Source organism: Galeopterus variegatus, unplaced genomic scaffold (genome assembly GCF_000696425.1).
Source record: "Galeopterus variegatus unplaced genomic scaffold, G_variegatus-3.0.2 Scaffold2087, whole genome shotgun sequence".
NCBI classification, from domain to species: Eukaryota; Metazoa; Chordata; class Mammalia; order Dermoptera; family Cynocephalidae; genus Galeopterus; species Galeopterus variegatus.
In genome coordinates this window covers 59,791-80,402 of record NW_007728198.1, presented here as the reverse complement: position 1 = coordinate 80,402, position 20,612 = coordinate 59,791, and the positions used below count along the sequence as shown (strand labels likewise).

The following is a 20,612-nucleotide window of genomic DNA, read 5'->3' as shown; positions in this document are numbered from 1 at the left end:
ACACACTGCTTTGGTATTCAGTTATGATACTAAGCTAACCTACAACCCATTTCAGACTACTGCAGTCATTCTTATCATTTATTATTTTAATCCTGTTTTCTAATTTTACCTTATATATAATCTTATTAACCAGCTTTTAAACTTTCAATACGTTAAGTACCAGTTAAATAAAATCTGGGAGTTGAAGGAAGAGCTAAAATGGTTTAGTGCCATTTTTTAGCTTCTTGAATTAAGGTAACAAACTCCCGGAAGTCAAAACTTTTGTTTGATGTGAATAATATCAATCTAAAAAAGAATCTTCTTTTGTAGAAATATGTCATTACACAAGTAAACTACCATCTGTATTAAAGAATAGTAGCATTGATTTTAATTGGTTTCCACAGAAATTAAAATATTTTCTTGAATCTTGATAGCTGTCATGAAATTTGATTAGTGAGATGACACTCATTATTTCTTTAAAGTAATCCTCTTAACCTAACACTGTAAATCTTTAGGCCAGCTGGTTTACTAAGTTTGAGCAGACTCTACCCAAAGTTTGTTTTATAACAGCTTCTTCCCAATTTCCTAATAGTTTATTATCTTCCCATTTTCCAAGTTTAGTAACTTTATATTAGTTTTGGTTTCACGCAGGCAGCAATAACTGGGAGCAGCACAGAAGTCTGTTTTAAAATGTTTCAGAAAAAAAAGAGTATCTTGGTGTTGAGGCTCTTTAAAAGTATTACAACACTTAACTAGAATTAAGTAATAGGAGCTAAGAGGACCTTTTAATTCATGCTAAGTAATTATGTATTTATTTTATTTTGTTTTGTTGTATATTTATTTTACTTTTTATGACTTTGCAAGAGGGTATGATTTTACCATCAGAGAAAATGGACTTCAGATAGATCAACCTCCTGAAATAGGAAACATCTCCATTGTTCAAATCATAATAGTGAAAAATGATAATTCAGAGGGCATCATTGAATTTGACCCGAAGTATACTGCCTTCGAAGGTAGGTTCCGTTAGCTTCCTTGTAAGTAAGTAAGTAAGTAAGTAAGTAAGTTTACCACGTCTTTTTGAATTACAAAATATCTGAACATGACACTCAGTTTGAATTTCCATGTATAAATTTTCTTGGTTGAGTGTATGTGTATGTACATATTTATATTTATTTTTCAAATATTTATTTTATATTTTTATTTATTTAATTACCCTAAAATATATTTTCAGTTGCCTTTGGGTAGGCTTGAACCTTACTGTGTATGGCAAAGCTAAATGGTTAGGAATGAGGCAACCTAGAAAAATTATGTATAACCTTAGGATTATTAAAATGTTTGTTTCAAACATTTTTATGAAAACCTTTCTAATTTAGGCAATATTTAACTTCCTATGTGATTAGAAATTAGTGAATATTCACTTTCTAATGACTAATCACCTTTGAAATGAATATTTTACTGGACTGCAGATGCAGGTAGTATATGGATCCTTGATCTTACTTTCTCAAAACAGTTTCTGATTGCAGCTTGCCTAATATTGCCAGTTCTCCCCTCCTGTGGAAGCAAAGTACAGAATATATGGCTATATTCTCTCCTCGGAAGAGACAGATGGGTTACCTTACTGGAAAATGATTTTATTCAACAGCAGAATATGCATATAACTTTAAAAATAAATATGTTATCTTGATGCTGCAATTGATTTACTGGCTATTGCCTCTATCAAAATTTTTTGATTATGTAGCTGTTTTAGTCCATTTTGTGTTGCTATGACAGAAGTACCTGAGACTGGGTAATTTATAAAGGAAAGAGGTTTATTTGGCTTATGATTCTGGGACAGCTGCATCTGGCACAGGCCTCAGGCTGCTTCTACTCATGGTGGAAAAACAGCAGGCAGCTGGTGGGTACAAGCAGATCACATGGTGAGAGGAAGCAAGAGAGAGAGAGAGGAGGTGCCAGGGTCCTTTATACAACAAGCTTTCGTGGGAACTAATAGAGCCAGAACTCACTCACTACCCCTCCTCCCCCAGGGAGAGCATTAATCCATTCATGAGGGATTCGCCCCCATGACTCAATCAGTTTCCAACACTGCCACATTGGAGATCAAATTTCCACATGAGTTTTGGAGGGGACAACACATCCAAACTCCATCAGTAGCCATTTAAAAAATTCACCAAAAATTGCGTTAGGAGTTGGTTTATAATGACTTTATGAGTAAGTCATGGAAGACATTACTATTTTGTGAACTTCAGTCTACAGCTAGTAAAAATCAGGTTGCATTTTTGCATTAAGAAATAAATGGGAATTTGAATTTTTTTTTTTTTTTCTGTTTACTGATTTCTGTTTGATTCACTGTCTTTGGGGAATTTGGGGCAATGGATATTTATCATTACAATGTAAGTTCAGTATTATTTAGCCATAGCTAATGTGAATTCTATTAAATGATATTTTAATATGCAGACATTAGCATAGCTTAAGAAGAGATAAAGGTATTTTTGAAAAGAATTTTTAAGTTGAAATCTAACAATGTGGATGCATTTTCAGATTCACAAGTAGATTTCATAGGAGCTGAAAATGTAATATTGTATTTATATCTGGACTTTAAAAAGATTTATATGATATAAATAGCATAAACCTCATTTATTTATATTGTTTATATTTCAACTAAGTGTGTAGAAGCAATCCAGAATGGTTTCCTTTGAGTACACTATTTTAAGTGTTTTTGGTGTTCATCTAGCATTGTCTTAGAAAACAAGGGTCATTTATTTATATGCTCTCACTCACACAGAGAAAGAATGTCTATGCTAATGATTGAATAAGTTATTTAAATTCTAACTTTTACTGCTTACTATAACTTTCAACATCTGGTAAGCTGTATTCTTTCTAAAAAAATGAGTGATGAAATTTTCACTAATCATTTTTTTAAAGTGATAAATGAACTATGGAAAAATTGAGTGCTTACCTCATACCATTATATTTAGTTGGATTAATTTTGCGGAATCTTATAAAAATTAGTTGCTTTGTCTGGCATACCAGTTAATTCTAGATTCCTATTGCAGTGGAGGAAGATATTGGGATGGTCATGATCCCGGTGGTGAGACTGCATGGAACTTACGGCCATGTGACAGCTGACTTCATCTCTCAGAGCTCCTCTGCTGTTCCCGGAGGTGTGGATTATGTACTGCATGGCAGTTCAGTCACCTTTCAGCATGGGCAGAACTTAAGTTTTATAAATGTCTCCATCATCGATGACAATGAAAGGTCAGTAACATAGGGAATAACGTAGCTTACATAAAGCGTGAATATTGCGTTCTATCCCTTACATATGTTTTTCACTCATAATAAAATTTTAGATAATACATGTGCCCATTGAGAAACAACAGATGACTTTTGGGGGTCCTGCGGCTAGGGAAAGAGGGGTTGGGAGACCACTGTGGTTGCATATGTCACTTTGTTTCAAATAGAGGAAACAATTTATGTTCCTCTAGACTTAAAAATTCTAATCAGAATGTGGAAACATCCTTCAATTTAGTTCCTTAATGCATTAAGCAATTAAAAAGAGGGGAGGAAAGTCTAATAACTGTCCTAGGTTATGTAATATTGATGTTGATCATTCATGCTTTTAGCTGAGCACCCTCTCCTTACACTTGGTTTGTGACTACTGTGCCTTGAATATGTATGACCAATTTGGAAAATGACTAGTTATTTGGATTTTACAAGCACTTTAATATGTTTAGACTCACAGAATTGCTCCTTCTTGCTATGCAGCGAATTTGAGGAGCCGATTGAAATTCTGCTCACTGGAGCTACTGGTGGAGCGGTCCTTGGGCGCCACCTAGTGAGCAGAATCACGATTGCCAAGAGTGACTCTCCCTTTGGCGTTGTAAGATTTCTCAATCAAAGCAAAATTTCTGTTCCTAACCCCAATTCTACAATGATTTTATCCTTGGTGCTGGAGCGGACTGGAGGACTCTTGGGAGAAATTCAGGTAGAGTTATTCTTCCCGTGGTTTTAAAAACAATTTTTGATAGACTGAGTATGGTGTTAGATTTTCTTATTCTGCAATATATTCATTTAGTTGTTCATAATCAATGAGTAATATTTATTAATTACCTTGTAAGTGGAAAGTAGCTTCTGAGTTCGATGAAGTGCATAAAAATGTGTGAGGCAACAGCTGTTTTCAGGGAACTCTTGAGAGCAAGTTAGAAATTACGTGAATGATTCTGGTAAAATTCAGCAATTCAATAAATATTTGTTGAGTGCTTTCTATGTACCAGACCCTGTTCTAGGTACTGAGAACATACTGGTAAACTAGGAAGACCTCACTCTGTCCTCATAGACTTTTCATTTTAGTAAGCAGAGTTGAATAGTAAACAAATAAGTAAAAAGAAAATGATCTGATAACAATAATGGTTCTGCTTGTAAAAGGGAGACACAATTGGGAGTGACCTGCTGGCTCTTTTGATTGGGTGGCGAGGGTGTGATATTTAAACTGAAAGCTGGGTATTGACAAAGAAGTGAACATGTCATTGTTGGAGGGGTGAGCATTTGGGCAGAAGGAATCATACTCCTGCAGAGGCACACCTGGCACGTTTGAGGGATGGAGAGGCCCCTGTGGTGGGGCCTGGGAGGTGAGGGGATAACAGACAAGCTAGCAGAGGGCTCAACAGGTGTTTGATCACATAGAACTTCCTGTGCCAGGTTAAAGATTTTATTCTAAGTGCAAATAGGATGCCATTAGAGAGTTTTAAGCAGGGGAATAATGTCACCGGATTGCCGTTTACAGCAGCTCACTGCTGACTGCTGTGAAGAAAATGGATTGTCAGGAAGCTGGTGGGGTGGCGCAGAAGCAGAAAGGATGGTTAGGAGCTGTCGCTCTTTAGTGTCCAAGTCAGAATTGATGGTGACTCAAACAAGACTGGAGGAGAAAGAGATGGTGAGAAGTAAACAGATGTTGAATATGTTTTGGAGGAAAAATTCATTGAGCTGGAAATGGAGTCTGAGGGAAAGAGAGGAAATCAAGGATACCTGCTAGAATTGTAGTTTGAGCAGCTGGACAGATCGTAGTGCTGTTTAGGGAGATGCAGAAGCTTTGGGCAAAGTCAAGAGTTCTGTTTGGCTGTGTTCATTTGAGAGGCTACTAGACATCACAGTGGAGGAGTCAGGTAGGCAGGGGATGTGTGAGTGTTTGGTGTGTGTGTGTCAGGTCTACAGACATAGATTGGGAAGGTGTTGACGCATAGGGAGGCATTGGAAGCCATGGGCCTACGAAGTGTAGATAGAAATGTGAAGGATACAGAGCCAAGCCCTGGGCACCCAGCATTTAGGGATGAGAGGAGGGGAGCCAGCAAAGAAGACTGAGGAGTAAGGGAAAACTAGGAAGGCATGTATCGTGTGAGTGTCACATAAGCTGAGAAGGACAGGACACAGTGTTTCCAGGAGAAGGAAATGGGTCAGCTGTGTTCAGCGCTGATGAAAGATCAAGTTAGAAGCAAAATGAAACCTTTATAGATGATACAAAAAGCACACAAATTTAAATTATACAAACTTAAAGAGTACGTTTATTATAACAAAAATTTCTTTCTTGTAAGAACTTGTGAAGATTCCTGTTCATTTTATGCTAGGAAATTAAATATAAACTCAAACTTCCCTGTCTGTGAGTTCCATACTCATGGATTCAATCAACTGCAAATCAAAACTACTTGGAAAAGAAATTGTGTCTGTACTAAACATGTACAGACTTTTTTTCTTATCATTATTCCCTGAACAATGCAGTATAACAACTATTTACATAGCATTTACATTGTATTAGGTATTGTAAGTGATCTAGAGATGATTTAAAGTGTACGGGAAGATGTGTGTAGGTTATATGCAAATATTACACCATTTTGAGTATCCCAGGATTTTGGTATCGATGGTCCTGGAACCAGTATTTAGAAGAGACTGCACACCCAGCAGACTTTTCACATGGTTTTATTGTCTTATTCATATAGGTTTTGATTTGCAGCAGGACAGTATTGTACTCTTATATTTTTAAAATGTTTAAATTTCTCTTATACTTATGAAATATATTTATATTTTGTTATGCTGTGGCAATGACAAATGATTAGGTATTAATGTTTTTCTTCTCCTGTTAGATAATGTTATCCATGAAAACTGATATTCTATAGATATGTAGTTATTTGCAAATGTTATTATTTTTAACAAATATATGAGTTGATGAAACGGGAATTTGCTGGAGATATTCTATAGTTGTCATATATATGTATATTTTATCTAATCCTGTATATCCTACAGTAATTCTTTGCTTCAAACTGATTATCTCTATTAAAAAACAAAAAACAAAAACATTCTGCAGGTGAACTGGGAGATAGTAGGACCCAGTTCTCAGGAAGCCTTACCACCAGAGAACAGAGACGTTGCGAGCCCAGTGAACGGGTCCTTCTATTTTGGAGAGGGGGAAGGTGGAGTGAGAACCATAATTCTGACAATCTATCCTCATGAAGAAATTGAAGTTGAAGAGACTTTTGTTATTAAACTTAAACTTGTGAAAGGAGAAGCTAAATTAGACTCCAGAGCTAAAGATGTTACATTAACAGTAAGTCTGACTTTATTTTTCCCACAAAATTTTGAATTTAATGATTTATCAGAAAATACATTTACATTTGTAGAAACTCTACATGCTTATGATGAACTGAAAATTATAAAACCAAATGAAGTCATAATAATTCTGATAGGTCAAACTTTCTGGTTTTTATGTTAGTTCATTATATAAAATTGGCTGATTATTGGCAATTTAAAAAAATTTTTAGTATAGTGAAAAATACTTATTTCATAGCCCTTGAGAAAATTTGGTGTTTTTGGAGTATTCAGCAATTTTAGAGAGGAGGTATTTGTTCTATCATCCTAAACATTGGATATCTTTGTCATTAAAGTACATAAAAATTATAAACTAGTTGTAAGTCAGATTGTTTGAAGGAATAATGGTACTTGTTTAGTTAGCACAATGACGTGGTGGTGGATCAGCCCTGAATTTAGTGTATTTGATATGAACCACCCAGTTCATCAGGGGCTACTGTAAACAATGAAGAGACATGATTCTTTTTTTTTTTTTAAGTTTGCAAAATACTCACATTTGGGGTAAATATCGGTAAGAGTTTTCCAGAGAAATGGAACCAATAGACTACACACACACACACGCGTGCATGCACGTACGCACACAGAAGGAAAAAGAGAGAAACACTTTAAGGAATTGGTTCACATCATTGTGGGAGCTGTCAAATCCAAAATCCACAGAATAGGCTGGCAGGCAGGAAACTCAGAAAAGAGTTGAAGGGCAGGTCAGTAGCCTGGAAACTCAAGCAGGATTCTTAAATTACAGCGTGGAGAGTTCCTGCTTTCCAGGAAACCTCAGTTTTTGCTTTTAAGGTCATCAGTTGCATGGATGAGGCCCACCTACATTACCGAGGATAATCTCCTTAGAGTCAAATGATTGTAAATGTTAATCACATCTACAAAATACCTTCACAGCAACATCTAGACTAGTGTTTGACCAAACAGCTGGGCACCTTAGCCTTGCCTAGTTGACGCATATAATTCACCATCATAGGGCTTTTTTGCTTCTCTCCATGTTATGCCATCGCTAGTAGAAAGAAATTAGCTGAAATTAATTGGCTAAATGTACCAAATGTGAGATGAAGAAAGCAAAATCCTTTATCCTATCTTTTTGGGATGATACAAACTGGAATTTTCTGGATACTAATTCCCATTATCCTTGGGGAATAAGAATCTACTTGTTTAGACAACAGTCAGTGTAATAAAGAAGTTTTTAAAAAATCAGGTAGCCAAGTGGATTATACTCAAATGTCATTTCTGTTTCTTTCATTTCCTCAGCTTATCTGTGTATTAGTACATTGGATAGTGTAATTTCATCCATAGTGGTTCTATGTATTTACTCTGCTCTCTGTTTATATATTTTAGATACAAAAGTTTGGTGATCCAAATGGAGTTGTTCAGTTTGCTCCTGAGTCTTTATCCAAGAAGACCTATTTGGAGCCACCGGCTTTGGAAGGGCCCCTGATCATTATTTTCTTTGTCAAAAGAGTTAAGGGCACCTCTGGAGAGATTACGGTATTATTTTTCATTTTGATTTTTGTAAGTAGAGTGCCAATTTGCCTAACAACTACGGTGAAGAGGGACAGAGAAACTGCACGTTCTGGTTTAACTAAAGTTTTGAGAAACTGAAGTTACCTGAGTTTTCAGAGATACTGAAAGGCTTCATTTAAGCACAGCCGAGCTCTTCAGCCAGCATCGACCTCTAGCTATCTCTCTAAATTAAATTTAGTTACAGTTAGTACAGAAAAATCTTCTTCACACTTACTCATGAAGGACTGAACTATTCTGTATTTTGTTGTTTGTTATAACATGAAGCCTTTCCTACTTAAGCCTCTCACTGATTTTTGTAAATTGCTTAAAATGTTCTTCAGGGCTTTATTTCTCAATAGAATTTTTCCATTTAACAACTATTTTTTAATATGTTGCCGTTGTGTGATTATTTATATAGAATGATTGGGGATGCCCTTAGGAGTCCTCATGATATTTGGCTAAGAGGTAATTCGCTTGTTAGAAAAATATATTTTGTGGCATTTCTCTATACACTTACCTCTCTTCCTGTATTGGAGATTACCTGGTACGTCTTCAGTTTGGAGGCCAACAATTTTTGGAAAATAATGATAAATTCTTGATATCTTATAGCTATTCCCTTTTTGTTAAAAACAAAAACAAATTATGATGTGAATTGTTAAATTATCTACTTTTTACCCTCAAATATTGTGTATGTTTCACTAGTGAAGAATGTATTTATGGAACTGGCATTTTAAAGTTAACTTTCTTTCCTTTGTCTCTTCAAATTGTGCTATTATTTTAGAAGCAGGGGAAATAATGAGATTTAGTAATCTTGTCCTGCAAATTGTGTACAACAGCCTGAGAAACTTAATTTACTTTCCAAACTAACATATACTTGGAGAGTTTGGCTTTGAATATAATGATGCACAATTAAAATTTCTCTTTGTACATTACAGAGGAAAATATAACTTAAAGGATTTTGGTTCAATATATTGAATTATATAACTTTGTGGTTGTTTTTTGGGTTTTATTTTTTTTTAGGTTTACTGGGAATTAAGTAGTGAGTTTGATATTACCGGAGACTTTTTTTCCACAAATGGATTTTTCACTATTGCTGATGGAGAGAGTGAAGCCAGCTTTGCTGTTCATTTGCTACCAGATGATATACCTGAGACAGAAGAAGATTATGTGATTCAGCTTGTTTCTGTAGAGGGAGGAGCAGAACTGGATTCGGAAAAATGCACTACATGGTTCTCTGTTTCTGCGAATGATGATCCACATGGAGTATTTGCCCTGTATTCAGATCACCAGTCAATACTTATCGCTTATAACCTTATTAGATCTATCCAAATTAATATAACCCGACTTGCTGGAACATTTGGAGATGTGGCTGTTGGATTTAGAATATCGTCTTATCATAACAAACAGCCGATTGTTACTGAAGATGCAGAGAAGCAGCTAGTAGTCAAAGATGGTGCCAGATACGTAGTGGGCACGGTGCCAATTAGCCATCAGGTTTGTGGCATTTCTTCAGTTTCCTGGCTAGTCCAGTAAAACCCTCTCATGAGAGCCCTTGTTTGCCTCATGATCAGTTAAAATCTTACTCAGCTATTTAAATGCAACCATGAAAAATGCCTTAGAAAATGAAAAATAATTATTGAATAATGCATTTGCAGATTATAAATGAATAAGTATATTGCTATTTGGAGATAATATATTTTTGTCTAGATAGTCGCAGAAACGTATTAGTACTTACGAAGTTTTAGGAACTATTCCAAGTGCTGTGTGCGCGCGCGCAACACACACACACACACACACACACACACGTAGATGCTTCTTGAAGGGGAGAAATTTGTAGGCTTCCTTGTGCTCCTACTGGAGGGTAGTGCAGTGAGAGAGAGACTGGTCTGTGCTCCCTGGGGCTATGTAAATACAGAGACTAGTACCTGCTTCTGTCCTTGAAAATTTGGAACACAGGAAATTGACTATGATTTTTTGTAATGGTAAAGAGCAGAGAGGGTATCAGACTGCTCTGCCAACATTTGGGATGAAAATGATAAGAACGTATGTGTTTCCAGTGGGTCAGGTCGATACTCCAGCAATCTTTCTCAATCTGAATCATAGGAAGTGATTTGAGTGACTATTTTTCTTAATCTTCCCAAGAATGGTACTGTTTCATTTTTCTCCTGTGAGTGTTTTGTGGGATTTCTTTATTATTGTCTATGCATAGGAGAGACATTAACTTATTTTATACACTGGATGCATTTTGGCATTGGGGATTAATTATCTCATGGATAAGAAAGGATGCCCAGAAGGTAGCTAGATTGGAGTCATCTTGAAAAAACAATCTGCAGGGTGCATTGTGAAGCTAGGAGAGAATCAAAAAGGCCATCAGGAATGTACGAGGTACTTCAAAAAGTTCATGGGAAGATTTGTATTATCTTTCAATACTGTTTTTCCATGAACTTTTTTTTTTTTTTTTCGTTTTTTTTTGTCATGAACTTTTTTTTTTTTTTGTCTTTTTCCGTGTCCGGCAACGGATCGCAACCCTCAGTGTCGCGCCCGTACCGGACCGGGACCGGCAACGGGATCGCAACCCTCGGTGTTGCACCCACACCTCGCTCAGCCAGTGAGCGGCCGGTCTGTATGTGGGATCCGAACCCTCGGCGGGAGCGCCACCACGCTCCCAAGCGGCGCACTGTAGCAGTGCGCCACTGGGCCGGCCCTCCATGAACTTTTTGAAATACCCTCATATATTGTCTCTGTTGAGAAATGGTGAAGAGTAGAATTCTGATGCCTTTGAGGAACTCTCATATTGATTCTGGGAAAGCTCGAGTATTTGGGTGCTACTTTCATAGAGTTGTGGTTGTCAGTCTGTGTTAGCTAAGAAAGGACTAAAGCAGCAAGGCAAGACTTCTGTCATTTTGCCTTAAAGCAGCTCCCTCCCCACCCCCAGTCCTGGAGGTGCCAGAAGATTTGTGGATAGGTCCCAGGAGGGATTGGAAGAGCTCTTTCCCACTGAAGAGCCAGAGCCATGGATCCAGCAAGAACTGGGATAAACAGGGGAACTTTAATGGAATGTGAGGTTGAAATTTTACTTTATGTGGGTTTGGTCTTTTACATTCCTGAAAGTGACAGAGCTTCGAGATCTACCCGCAACATTTTCAAAGAGTAGTGGAAAGAAATCCCACAAAACACTAACAGGAGAAAAACGAAGCAGTTTCCTATTTGTTTCATCTAAGTTGCATATAAACTTATGACCAACAGAAAGGAAGCTCTCATCCAGAATAAGCAAAGAGCTTGTTAGTCTAATTCATACTCACTGTGTATGCAGACTTTCGATTTTTTGTGCACCTAGGTCTTTACTTTTGTTGGTGTTTAATAGAGGAGAAAAATAGAGGCTTCTTAGTGGACATGGGTTTCATAGTTATTCCTACATTTCTGTAGTTCTTTGGGAAACTGACTCAATGTCAAGGCCCTGTTATATCAATTTCTAACATTCATTTACTATATCCCCTAATCCTCAATACTGAAATAAAGAGAGCAAAGCTGTGAAAATGAGAGGTGGGTACAGTTAACCAGAATATCATTGTATTAAGTCTCATTTATAAGTTAGATTAATATAAAAAATACTGTGTGCTTAAATTATGAGACTTAAAACATTTCCCTATTCATTCATAGCATCACATGCTGAACATATTCAAGTTATAATCTGCTAATGAACACTACGGGGAATTCTTTTAACTTTTCTAGGAATAGCTTTGTATCATTTTATAGTAAGATTTCATCTGACAATAAGACTCGCTACAGAGAAGACTAGATTATTTTATTATTTTGCTAAGCAATGTGTGTAGTATGAAATTGCTCTCAGACTATGTATAGGAAAACGAAAATATGTGATTATGTATTTCCTGGACTAGGACCCTTGATCTGCCTAGCTACTTAGATTGTAACTTGTGGTACTGAGAACATTTTGAAGGATAGTAGTCCTCTTTTCATTTTGCTTTGAAAGGTTAGTGGTATAGTTTATAAAGATACTTAGATTTACTAATATCATATTTCAGTTACTATCTGTGAATATTGTAATATCTTCTTTGAATCTATTTGACTTATTTGTCGGATTTCTATTTTTAATAAAAAGTAACAATAAGTTTACTAGCTCATGCATACATAAAAGCATTCTCTTTTTTGCATATTTTAACGTCTTTCATTAACCTGTTCTGAATTGCATAGGTTCCTTCTCTCTCTCACATTCCAGGATGTGTGGTGTAAGACTACACATAGATTAGGTATTGGTGATTTAGTCTTCCAAGGTAACTGTTTGGGGGCAAGGTGTGACATGAGCATAAACCAAGGGTCGGATTTTTTGAGTGGGCCCCTGTTTGCCTCCCTCTGTGGATATAACACATTGCTCTTTGAAGTTTGAGATATTAGTTACAGGAGTTTACATACAGTTCTCTCTGCTCTACCCTCCTGCAGTAATAATCATTGGCAAACTAAAGGACCAAGTCTACATTTAAAAGAGATTAAGTCAGAATGCAAAAGAAACTTTACATTTGTGGTTGGGTCATTCATTAAGTACTTTATGTGCCAATCATTGTGAAGCCCAGCAGATATAAGGATGATTGAGCCACCATTCCTGTGGTCCTGTTGTTCCTGTCTAGTGCAGGAGACGGCCCATCAACAGCTAATTATAAAAGCATGTGGATAAGCAGTGTTGGAGATGTGCTCAGAATATTTTGGGACCATAAATATTTTTTCTATTTGTGCCCAGATACCATCAAGAATGATGGGAAATATATAAAATAGTTATAAAATAGAAATATATAAAATAGTATGCCCTTCATTTCCTGGATCAAGGAAATGAAGGGCATACTAGAAAACATGATCAACTCCTAAAAACTTTCAAATTTCTTTTCAAATTAATCTAATCACCTTTCTTCTTTAGGTAAACCAGCTTTTCCTCCAATCCACTATTACTCATGTTTGACTTTAATGCTTAATTAGTGCATCTTGGGGATCTGGCACATCCCACGAGTCCGTGTGTACTGGATGGGCCCATGAACAGAGGAGCTGACAACTGGCCCTTCATTCTCTAGGAAATAGGGATAAAAAATCATTAGCTGCCCAGCCAGTGAACTGCATGGGGAAGGGGCACACTCATAGGAGATGTGAATGTACATGATTGAAGTTATGCTGCTATGATTTATTTGTTTCTTAGCACTTGACTTATGATTCATGTTCAGTGAATATCATTTTGAAAGAATAAAACATCTGGCACCTCATGTTGAACAACGTTTGAAACTACTATCATATATATTGTGCACATTCTAGTGTGTGGTATATGTTTAAGTGCATTATATTTAAAAGAAGAGACCCCATAGAAATGGTTGCTTTTACATTCAATAAAGATGTACAGAGTTTTTAGGAATATTGCAGATTATGAAATAACTTGGGGGTTAATCATTACCAATAACAACAATTCTATGGGAAAATGTGTTGTAAGTCTCAAAAATAACTTTTATTTTAACACCAATTTGTGAATTTGGGATTTTCTCTATTTCATTTGATTCTAAAATTTTGAAAATTGGTAATCTAATACATGGTATTAGCAATTTTTATTTATCCAAAATATTCACATAATCAGTACGCCTAAATCATAATCCATTTGAGTAAATTTAATTAGAGTTATTAGTTATTACTCAGTGAAGAAGAGGAAAATAAGTTTTCTCAGTGTATTAGTCCATTTTTGTTGCTTATAATGAAATAGTTGAAACTGGGTGATTTATAAAGAAAATGAAATCAATTGCTTACAGTTTCTAAGGCTAGGAAGTCCAAAGTCCATCTGGTGGTGGTGACAGTGACCCAGGGGTCTCACATTGCAAGATGGTGGAAGCAAAGAGAGCAGAAAGAGAGAGAGACAGATGTTGCTTTGCTTCCCACAGATTTATTACCTCTCTTCCCCTCGGTGATGGAGCTGCAAAAAGGATTACTCAAAGCCCATCTCTTCTGAGCAGTGAGAGACCCCGAAGGGGTTAATCTCCAAGAACCCTCAAGAGAGAGGCATTACTTCCTTTGGGAAATTAACCATGAATTGGGGTTCTCTTACTGCATTTATTCTCCAGACCAGGAAGTTACAGGAAGAGAACATAGATGGGGTTATAGTTTAACAATATAGGCTGGTAACATTCAGTAAAGGTAACATTCAAGCAAGGTGACATTCCGTAATGCAATTCGCAAGAGGTTAAGCCGATCCACCAACAAAAGCTTGATCTTAGCCAACATTCTCTCTCCCTACAGCAATTTCCCAGTATCTTTACATATTAATCAGTAACTTGTCTCTCTTTGAGCCAGCAACCTTGCTGTTTTACAATTCTTTATCTTACAACAGAGATTATAGCCTGGGGAAAATTTCCTGTCTTTTGCAAGGTCAACTTTTTATATGTACTTTTAAGAAGTTAGGCTAAACCTGAAACTGCAGGGCTTTGGAAAACCAGGTCCTATGGAATAAATTTGCTTTATGTATACTTCACAGACAGACTCTCTTCCCTCTTCTTTTAAAGCCCTCAGAACCACTCCCCTGACCACCATTTTTAATCCATTCACTACTGCATGATCCTACAATCCAATCACCTCTTCAAGGCTCCACCTTTCAATTACCATAATAGGATTTCCCACCTTCTTTATAGTCACAGTGGAGACCAAGTTTCTAATACATATAACTTGGTGGACACAATTCAAGCTTCAGTGAGTTTTGGGGGAACATGATTCAATCCACTATATTCCACCCCTGGCCACCCAAAACTTGTGTCCTTTTCATATACAAATATGTTCATTTCATCCCCAAACTCTTAACTTGTTTCAACTCCAAAGTCCAAAGTTCAAAGTCCCCTCTGTGAATTAAAAACGAGTTATCTACTTCCAAGATACACTGGTGGGATAAACATAGGGTACATATTCCATTCCAAAAGGAAGAAATAGGCCAAAAGAAGGGGGTAAGAGGTCCCAATCAAGTCTGAAGCCCAGCAGGGCAGGCATTAAATCTCAAAGCTGGAGAATCAGCTACCTCGACTCCATGTTTGGCTTCCTCTGCATGCTGGTGTGGGAGTTGGGTCCCCAAGTCCTCAGACGTTTCTAATACATATAACTTGGGGGACACAATTCAAGCTTCAGTGAGTTTGGGGGGACAGAATTCAAACCACTACACCCGGGTTTTAGGAGCTGACACTATTCTCCAGTTCTGTCTTCATTCTCCTTACACATGATTCCATGATGAATACCAGGGTGATTCCTATTGTTCTTGAGGACATTTGGGCATACATGGAAAATTTGCAAAAGTTGTAGAGTATTTTTATACCTTCCTCACCCCACACTCTAAATACTGGTGGTTTGTTCTATGAAGAGGGAGTAAGAGCATATATTGGTGAAACTGTTTGTTACTGAAGGAGCCTCAGGCAGTATGCTAATTGTTCAGGTCAAATGTCAGTATTTTTCTCTCAAGATTATTTCTTACTACTAAAAAAATCATTGATACTGTTTGTTTAAAGGTCTTCCTATCACTGGGCTCTAATTTCACCTTGCAACTGGTGACTGTGATGCTTGTTGGTGGACGTTTCTATGGGATGCCAAGAATTCTCCAGGAAGCGAAATCTGCTGTCCTTCCTGTCCCTGAGAAAGCTGCCAATTCTAAGGTAATTGGCCCTGGGTGCGGTACTCCCAGCGAACCACTAGAGGGCAGGACTAAAATTCTTAGATGTAGAATTTTTCTTTATTTCTTTTTAAATTTTAATATTTTCTTGTACATTTTTGTGGGATACAGTGTGTTGTTTCAACATATGCATATACCACACAATGATTCACTTAGGACAGATAGCATATTTTTGTACCTGTTAAGATGAACTATTTTCCTAAATCTAGGTAATCCTGTGAATATCAAAGTAGACATAATGGAGACATTACATAAAAATAGTTTGTAAATTTTCAACATTAGCTAGAAAAATATGTTTCCTTTTTGAAGTTTTAGAAAGTGTTTATCTTTTAGAATTTGAATGTAAGGTATAGAGTTTTGAAAATAACAGTCACCTAAAAGTCAACATTTTCAGGTCTTTTTGATATTGAATATTTAATATTGAGGTGTTTTATGCTAAGAAATTAAAATTAGAATTAAACTTTAATTAATGTTTTAGACTTTTTCATTTACTAACATTGTGAATGTTTATCTTCAGTATTCAGGCTTTGGTTTGCTGTGGCAAGTTTGTGCTGACGTAGATGCTAGTGATCAGATCCTTGACATGATTGTGACTGGGCGTCTGAGTCTTCTATCTGAGTTTATTGTAGGAGAGATCATTTCCCAATCACTTCAGAAATTCACAAGAGAACAAAGAGCAACTTGAAGGCTTTACTTTCCTTTTAGGCCGATTCTGTCAATATAAGAAAAAGACAGGGCTATTGTCTATGGCTGTGGTAATGTGTGTATTTTTGAAGCCTTTTTGAGATATAATTGCATCCTACTCCTTCAGGAGGGGGCGCAAGTGACTAAGGCAAGCCTGGCCCAAGATGCTGACATGGAATCTGTGCAGATGAGTGGGCAGGAATATGGGCAGATGTGGTCTCTGGACACTAAGGGATGGCCTTCAGCTACTCCCTCCTGGGCATACTCTCCACGGGACATGAATTTGCTTTAAACCCTGAAGTGGAATCCACCAACATTAAAAATAGCTGAGAGAAATAGTTTTCTTTCTTCACTACTTCCTGTTCAAGAGTTAATGAGGGAGTAGAATTTATTAATGATTTGAAGTTTTGTGGTCTTCTTTTTCTTCACGGGTTGTTATAAAAAAAAACATTCTTTTCAACAAAAACAATTTATTCGGAGTAGTAAAATATTTCCTGCTGCTAGTCCATGCATATTGTAACAACACTGTATCACCCTAGAGGGCAAGGTTGAAGCCAGTCATGGTATATTCATGTCTTTGGTGTACTCTCTTTATCCAGCTGTACCTGTATTTGTATGGGGGTGTGTATGTGTGTGTATTTGTGTGTGTGCACATGTGTGTGTAATGTGGCTAGGACATTTTCAAACAGCTCTCTAGTCAGGTAGCAAGCATGATCTCACACACACATTTGGCAATTGCTAAACAAGGCCTCACTGTCATAGAGAATCTAGGCTGGTGTCAGATTAAATTTGTTTTTTCTCCTCTAATGCTTCAGAATCTATCCTGTAGCACCCTCTGACATTTTTCTGCTAATCTCCACTCCAAGCTAAAAAGGGAGAATGAGTCTTAATATATAACTATGAACCAAATAGTATCCCAAATTTATAGCTATTAAGACCAAAGGAAGTAAACTGAGTTGTTCAAATCACAATGTGAAGCCAGGAATCTCATCTATAAATCACGTATCCTGGGAAGGAAGCCCTTAAAACAAGATCTTATTCGATGCTTGTGAAAGAGACTAATTATTTTAAAAAAAGTTTTCAAGCTTTCTGTTCCTCAAAAAAAGTTATCAATTGAATCAAAGAACTGAAAAGAGCTTTAATACAAGGTCTAGTCCATGGTGCTTTTTATAAATGAGGAAATGTATCATCATATCTTAGAAAGAAATCAAATTTCAGCTCTAAACAAATCAGTTTCTGGAAAAACTCATGAACATGTCATATTAAAATTCCATTTTAAATATTTTGCTTTCATTTAGCCATAATTGCATTTATATTTGGGGGGTATTATTTATTTGAAGGATTGCATTTTGATTAAAAAAAGGAGAACTCTATAAACCATAATCTGAAGTGTAAAGTAGAATAAAGTTTCAAATCTGAGATGTTGTTTAAGTGTTTCTCTTTAATTGAATATATTGTAGGACAAGGAAATATATTGTATAAACAAAAGGAAAGTTGACATTTAGCCCACTCTTCAGAAAACAGAAAACTTTAGAGAGAAATAAAAGAAATGTTTTTCCTCAGGTTGGATTTGAATCCACGGCTTTTCAACTCACAGACATCGCTGCCGGCACAAGCCAAGTTATGATTTCCAGGAGAGGTACATACGGCTCTCTCTCAATTGCTTGGACTGCTGGATATGCTCCTGGGTTAGAAATCCCCGAATTCGTTGTTGTTGGCAACATGACCCCAACTCTCGGTGAGTTGTAGTTTTCCTAAGATCAGCCCTGCAGATCGTGGAAGTATTTAATTGGCCACTAATTTTCTTAGGTCATCCTTACTCTAGACACGACACTATTAGTTTTCTAGACAGTGCCCCCATATTTAAGTGATCAGGGTTGTGCAGGCTGCTTGCTGAGAAGGAGAGAAACTTTTTTGGTCAAATTAAAAACTTTGTACCTCACCTCCAAAGAGTAGTCACTAAGTAGACTACTCTGTCCATATATTAGGAGTTTCTTAAAAGTAGTTCTAAAAACCTAATTTGGCCCATGGAAATAATAAAAAGACATCATTTTGTATCCATTTACATGTTCATGTGAATAATTCTAACAGTAGGGCAACTGTTTCTTCAAATACTTTATTTTTAAAATTATATCATTAGCTCTTTGAGAGTTAGTGAGATGTAAATGTTAGATGGTTTGACCTCTGCTATTTTATACAAAGCTTATTGCAAATTCACATGATGACAGTTTATAAAGGACTCTCCACTGTGCTCAGAATCTCTAAGGTTCCTCCTCCTTTCTTTGCAGTTTCCTGCCGGTCACCATGCAAATGCCATTTACCTTTAGTAATAAGTTTAATGAATTCTGCATATGGACTGAGATCTTCAGTCTCTTAGTGGGGATGGAGTGATTTTCATTTTCCCAAGGTCTTGGTATCACTGAGAGATAAGAAGGAATGAAAACTGACATGCTTTAGAACATGAGGGTTAGGGCTAGGGACACTGGCAATGACAAAGTTGTCATGCCAGCTTTTATTCCAACAGCAACCTCAGTAAATAGAGTGAATTTAGATGCTTGATTGAGAGACACTGTGGCATTAGAACTGACTTGGGTACTCGGGTTTCTTTAGCCACTGGCTGGCTGCCCCTGACCTAATGTTTCAAACACGAACTCCTCTTTATTTTCCCATTTTGTATGTCTCCTATGTTAAAGATTGTTAATTATCCTTTGTGTCTATTTTCTAGCCCTTTTTTCTGCAGAAACCCTTATCATTTGCTCCCCCACTTCTTCTGTCACTGTGGGTGATATACACAGCTTCATATAATGTAGTGTCTTTTTTTCCTTTTGTATTAGTAACCACTTATTAGGTACAAACAGATTTATGTGTAGAAATATTGTTCTTTATGGGCATGTATGTAACTTTGTACTTACATATAAAATTAATCTTTAAAGTCCTTAGTGAATTTATAATAGCTTGATTAAACTAAAAAACAAGAGTTCTTAAGCAATCGATCCATATCTTCAAACAGGTTTGTTTAGTTTTTTGAGCTCTTATAATACATTCTCAAACATAATGAAAAGTACAATAATTTCACGGTTGTTACATTCCACCATATTTGTGACTTTTTTCTAAAGTAACTTAAAGTAAAATATATGTTATGATATTTCATCAAAACTACTTTAATATGTATCTCTAAAAATATGCTGGGGCCAGAATTCAAACCAAAGCCTAACACCAAATACACATCAAATCTTGCCTGACACCACTCTCTTTCCACTGCTGGGCGGCATAGTTGAACCAGGAATGAAGAAGAGATAAATGAGAAGAGTAGACAGGGATTGAATGCAAGGTCTCTGTGCTCCAGGAAGCTTACTATAAGTTTATTTCCCTCTCCCTCCCTCCTCCCCTTCCCTTTTTTAAAAATGTTTTACCTTTTGTGAACTGTAATCAAATTTTGGAAAAAGAATATATTTCTCTACATTTTTAAGAGTCGAATCCCTGTTTAAGCACTATCCTTTTTAAAAAATGTTTTACCTTTTGTGAACTGTAATCAAATTTTGGAAGAAGAATATATTTCTCTACATTTTTAAGAGTCGAATCCCTGTTTAAGCACTATTAACGACACCCCCTTTTTTAAAAATGTTTTACCTTTTGTGAACTGTAATCAAATTTTGGAAAAAGAATATATTTCTCTACATTTTTAAGAGTCGAATCCCTGTTTAAGCACTATTAACGACACCCTGCCTTTGCATGTTTCCTCTCAGGGAGCCTTTCGTTTTCCCACGGTGAACAAAGGAAAGGACTTGAGCTGCGGACGTTCCCCAGGCCTGGTCGGCCAGAGGCCTTTGTCATTCACCTTGCAGGAGTGCAGAGCAGCGCCCCTGGTGGAGCTCAGCTTAGGTAAGACCAGGCTAATTCTCAACCAAGAAGTTCTCTGAGGAATAATCTGGAATTAATCAGCCAAAACCAGAAGAAGACACAAAGATCACTCTACTCCAAGCAGATGTAAAAACAGTTTTAGCAGGGATCAACACATGGGCTCCATGCCAAAGATACATGGAGGGAGGCTGGCTTTCAGTAGAGTCACTACCCACTGCCTGCCTTGACGAGAGCTCATCATGACCTCTAACTTGAGAATGGT

The 20,612-nt window shown here is 36.7% G+C and overlaps 1 protein-coding gene across 1 annotated transcript in view; it reads left to right on the top strand.

Moving 5' to 3' along the window:
- GPR98 (G protein-coupled receptor 98) overlaps positions 1 to 20,612 on the top strand; it is a gene marked incomplete at its 3' end in the record, with an annotated part of 235,145 nt that overhangs the window by 161,819 nt on the left and 52,714 nt on the right. Inside the window, exons 64-72 of the mRNA XM_008580425.1 lie at positions 844 to 992; positions 3,033 to 3,234; positions 3,742 to 3,961; positions 6,332 to 6,571; positions 7,954 to 8,103; positions 9,139 to 9,612; positions 15,645 to 15,788; positions 18,053 to 18,227; positions 20,236 to 20,371. Coding sequence (XP_008578647.1) covers positions 844 to 992; positions 3,033 to 3,234; positions 3,742 to 3,961; positions 6,332 to 6,571; positions 7,954 to 8,103; positions 9,139 to 9,612; positions 15,645 to 15,788; positions 18,053 to 18,227; positions 20,236 to 20,371 — 1,890 coding nt within the window. The remainder of the gene's footprint in view (positions 1 to 843; positions 993 to 3,032; positions 3,235 to 3,741; positions 3,962 to 6,331; positions 6,572 to 7,953; positions 8,104 to 9,138; positions 9,613 to 15,644; positions 15,789 to 18,052; positions 18,228 to 20,235; positions 20,372 to 20,612) is intronic.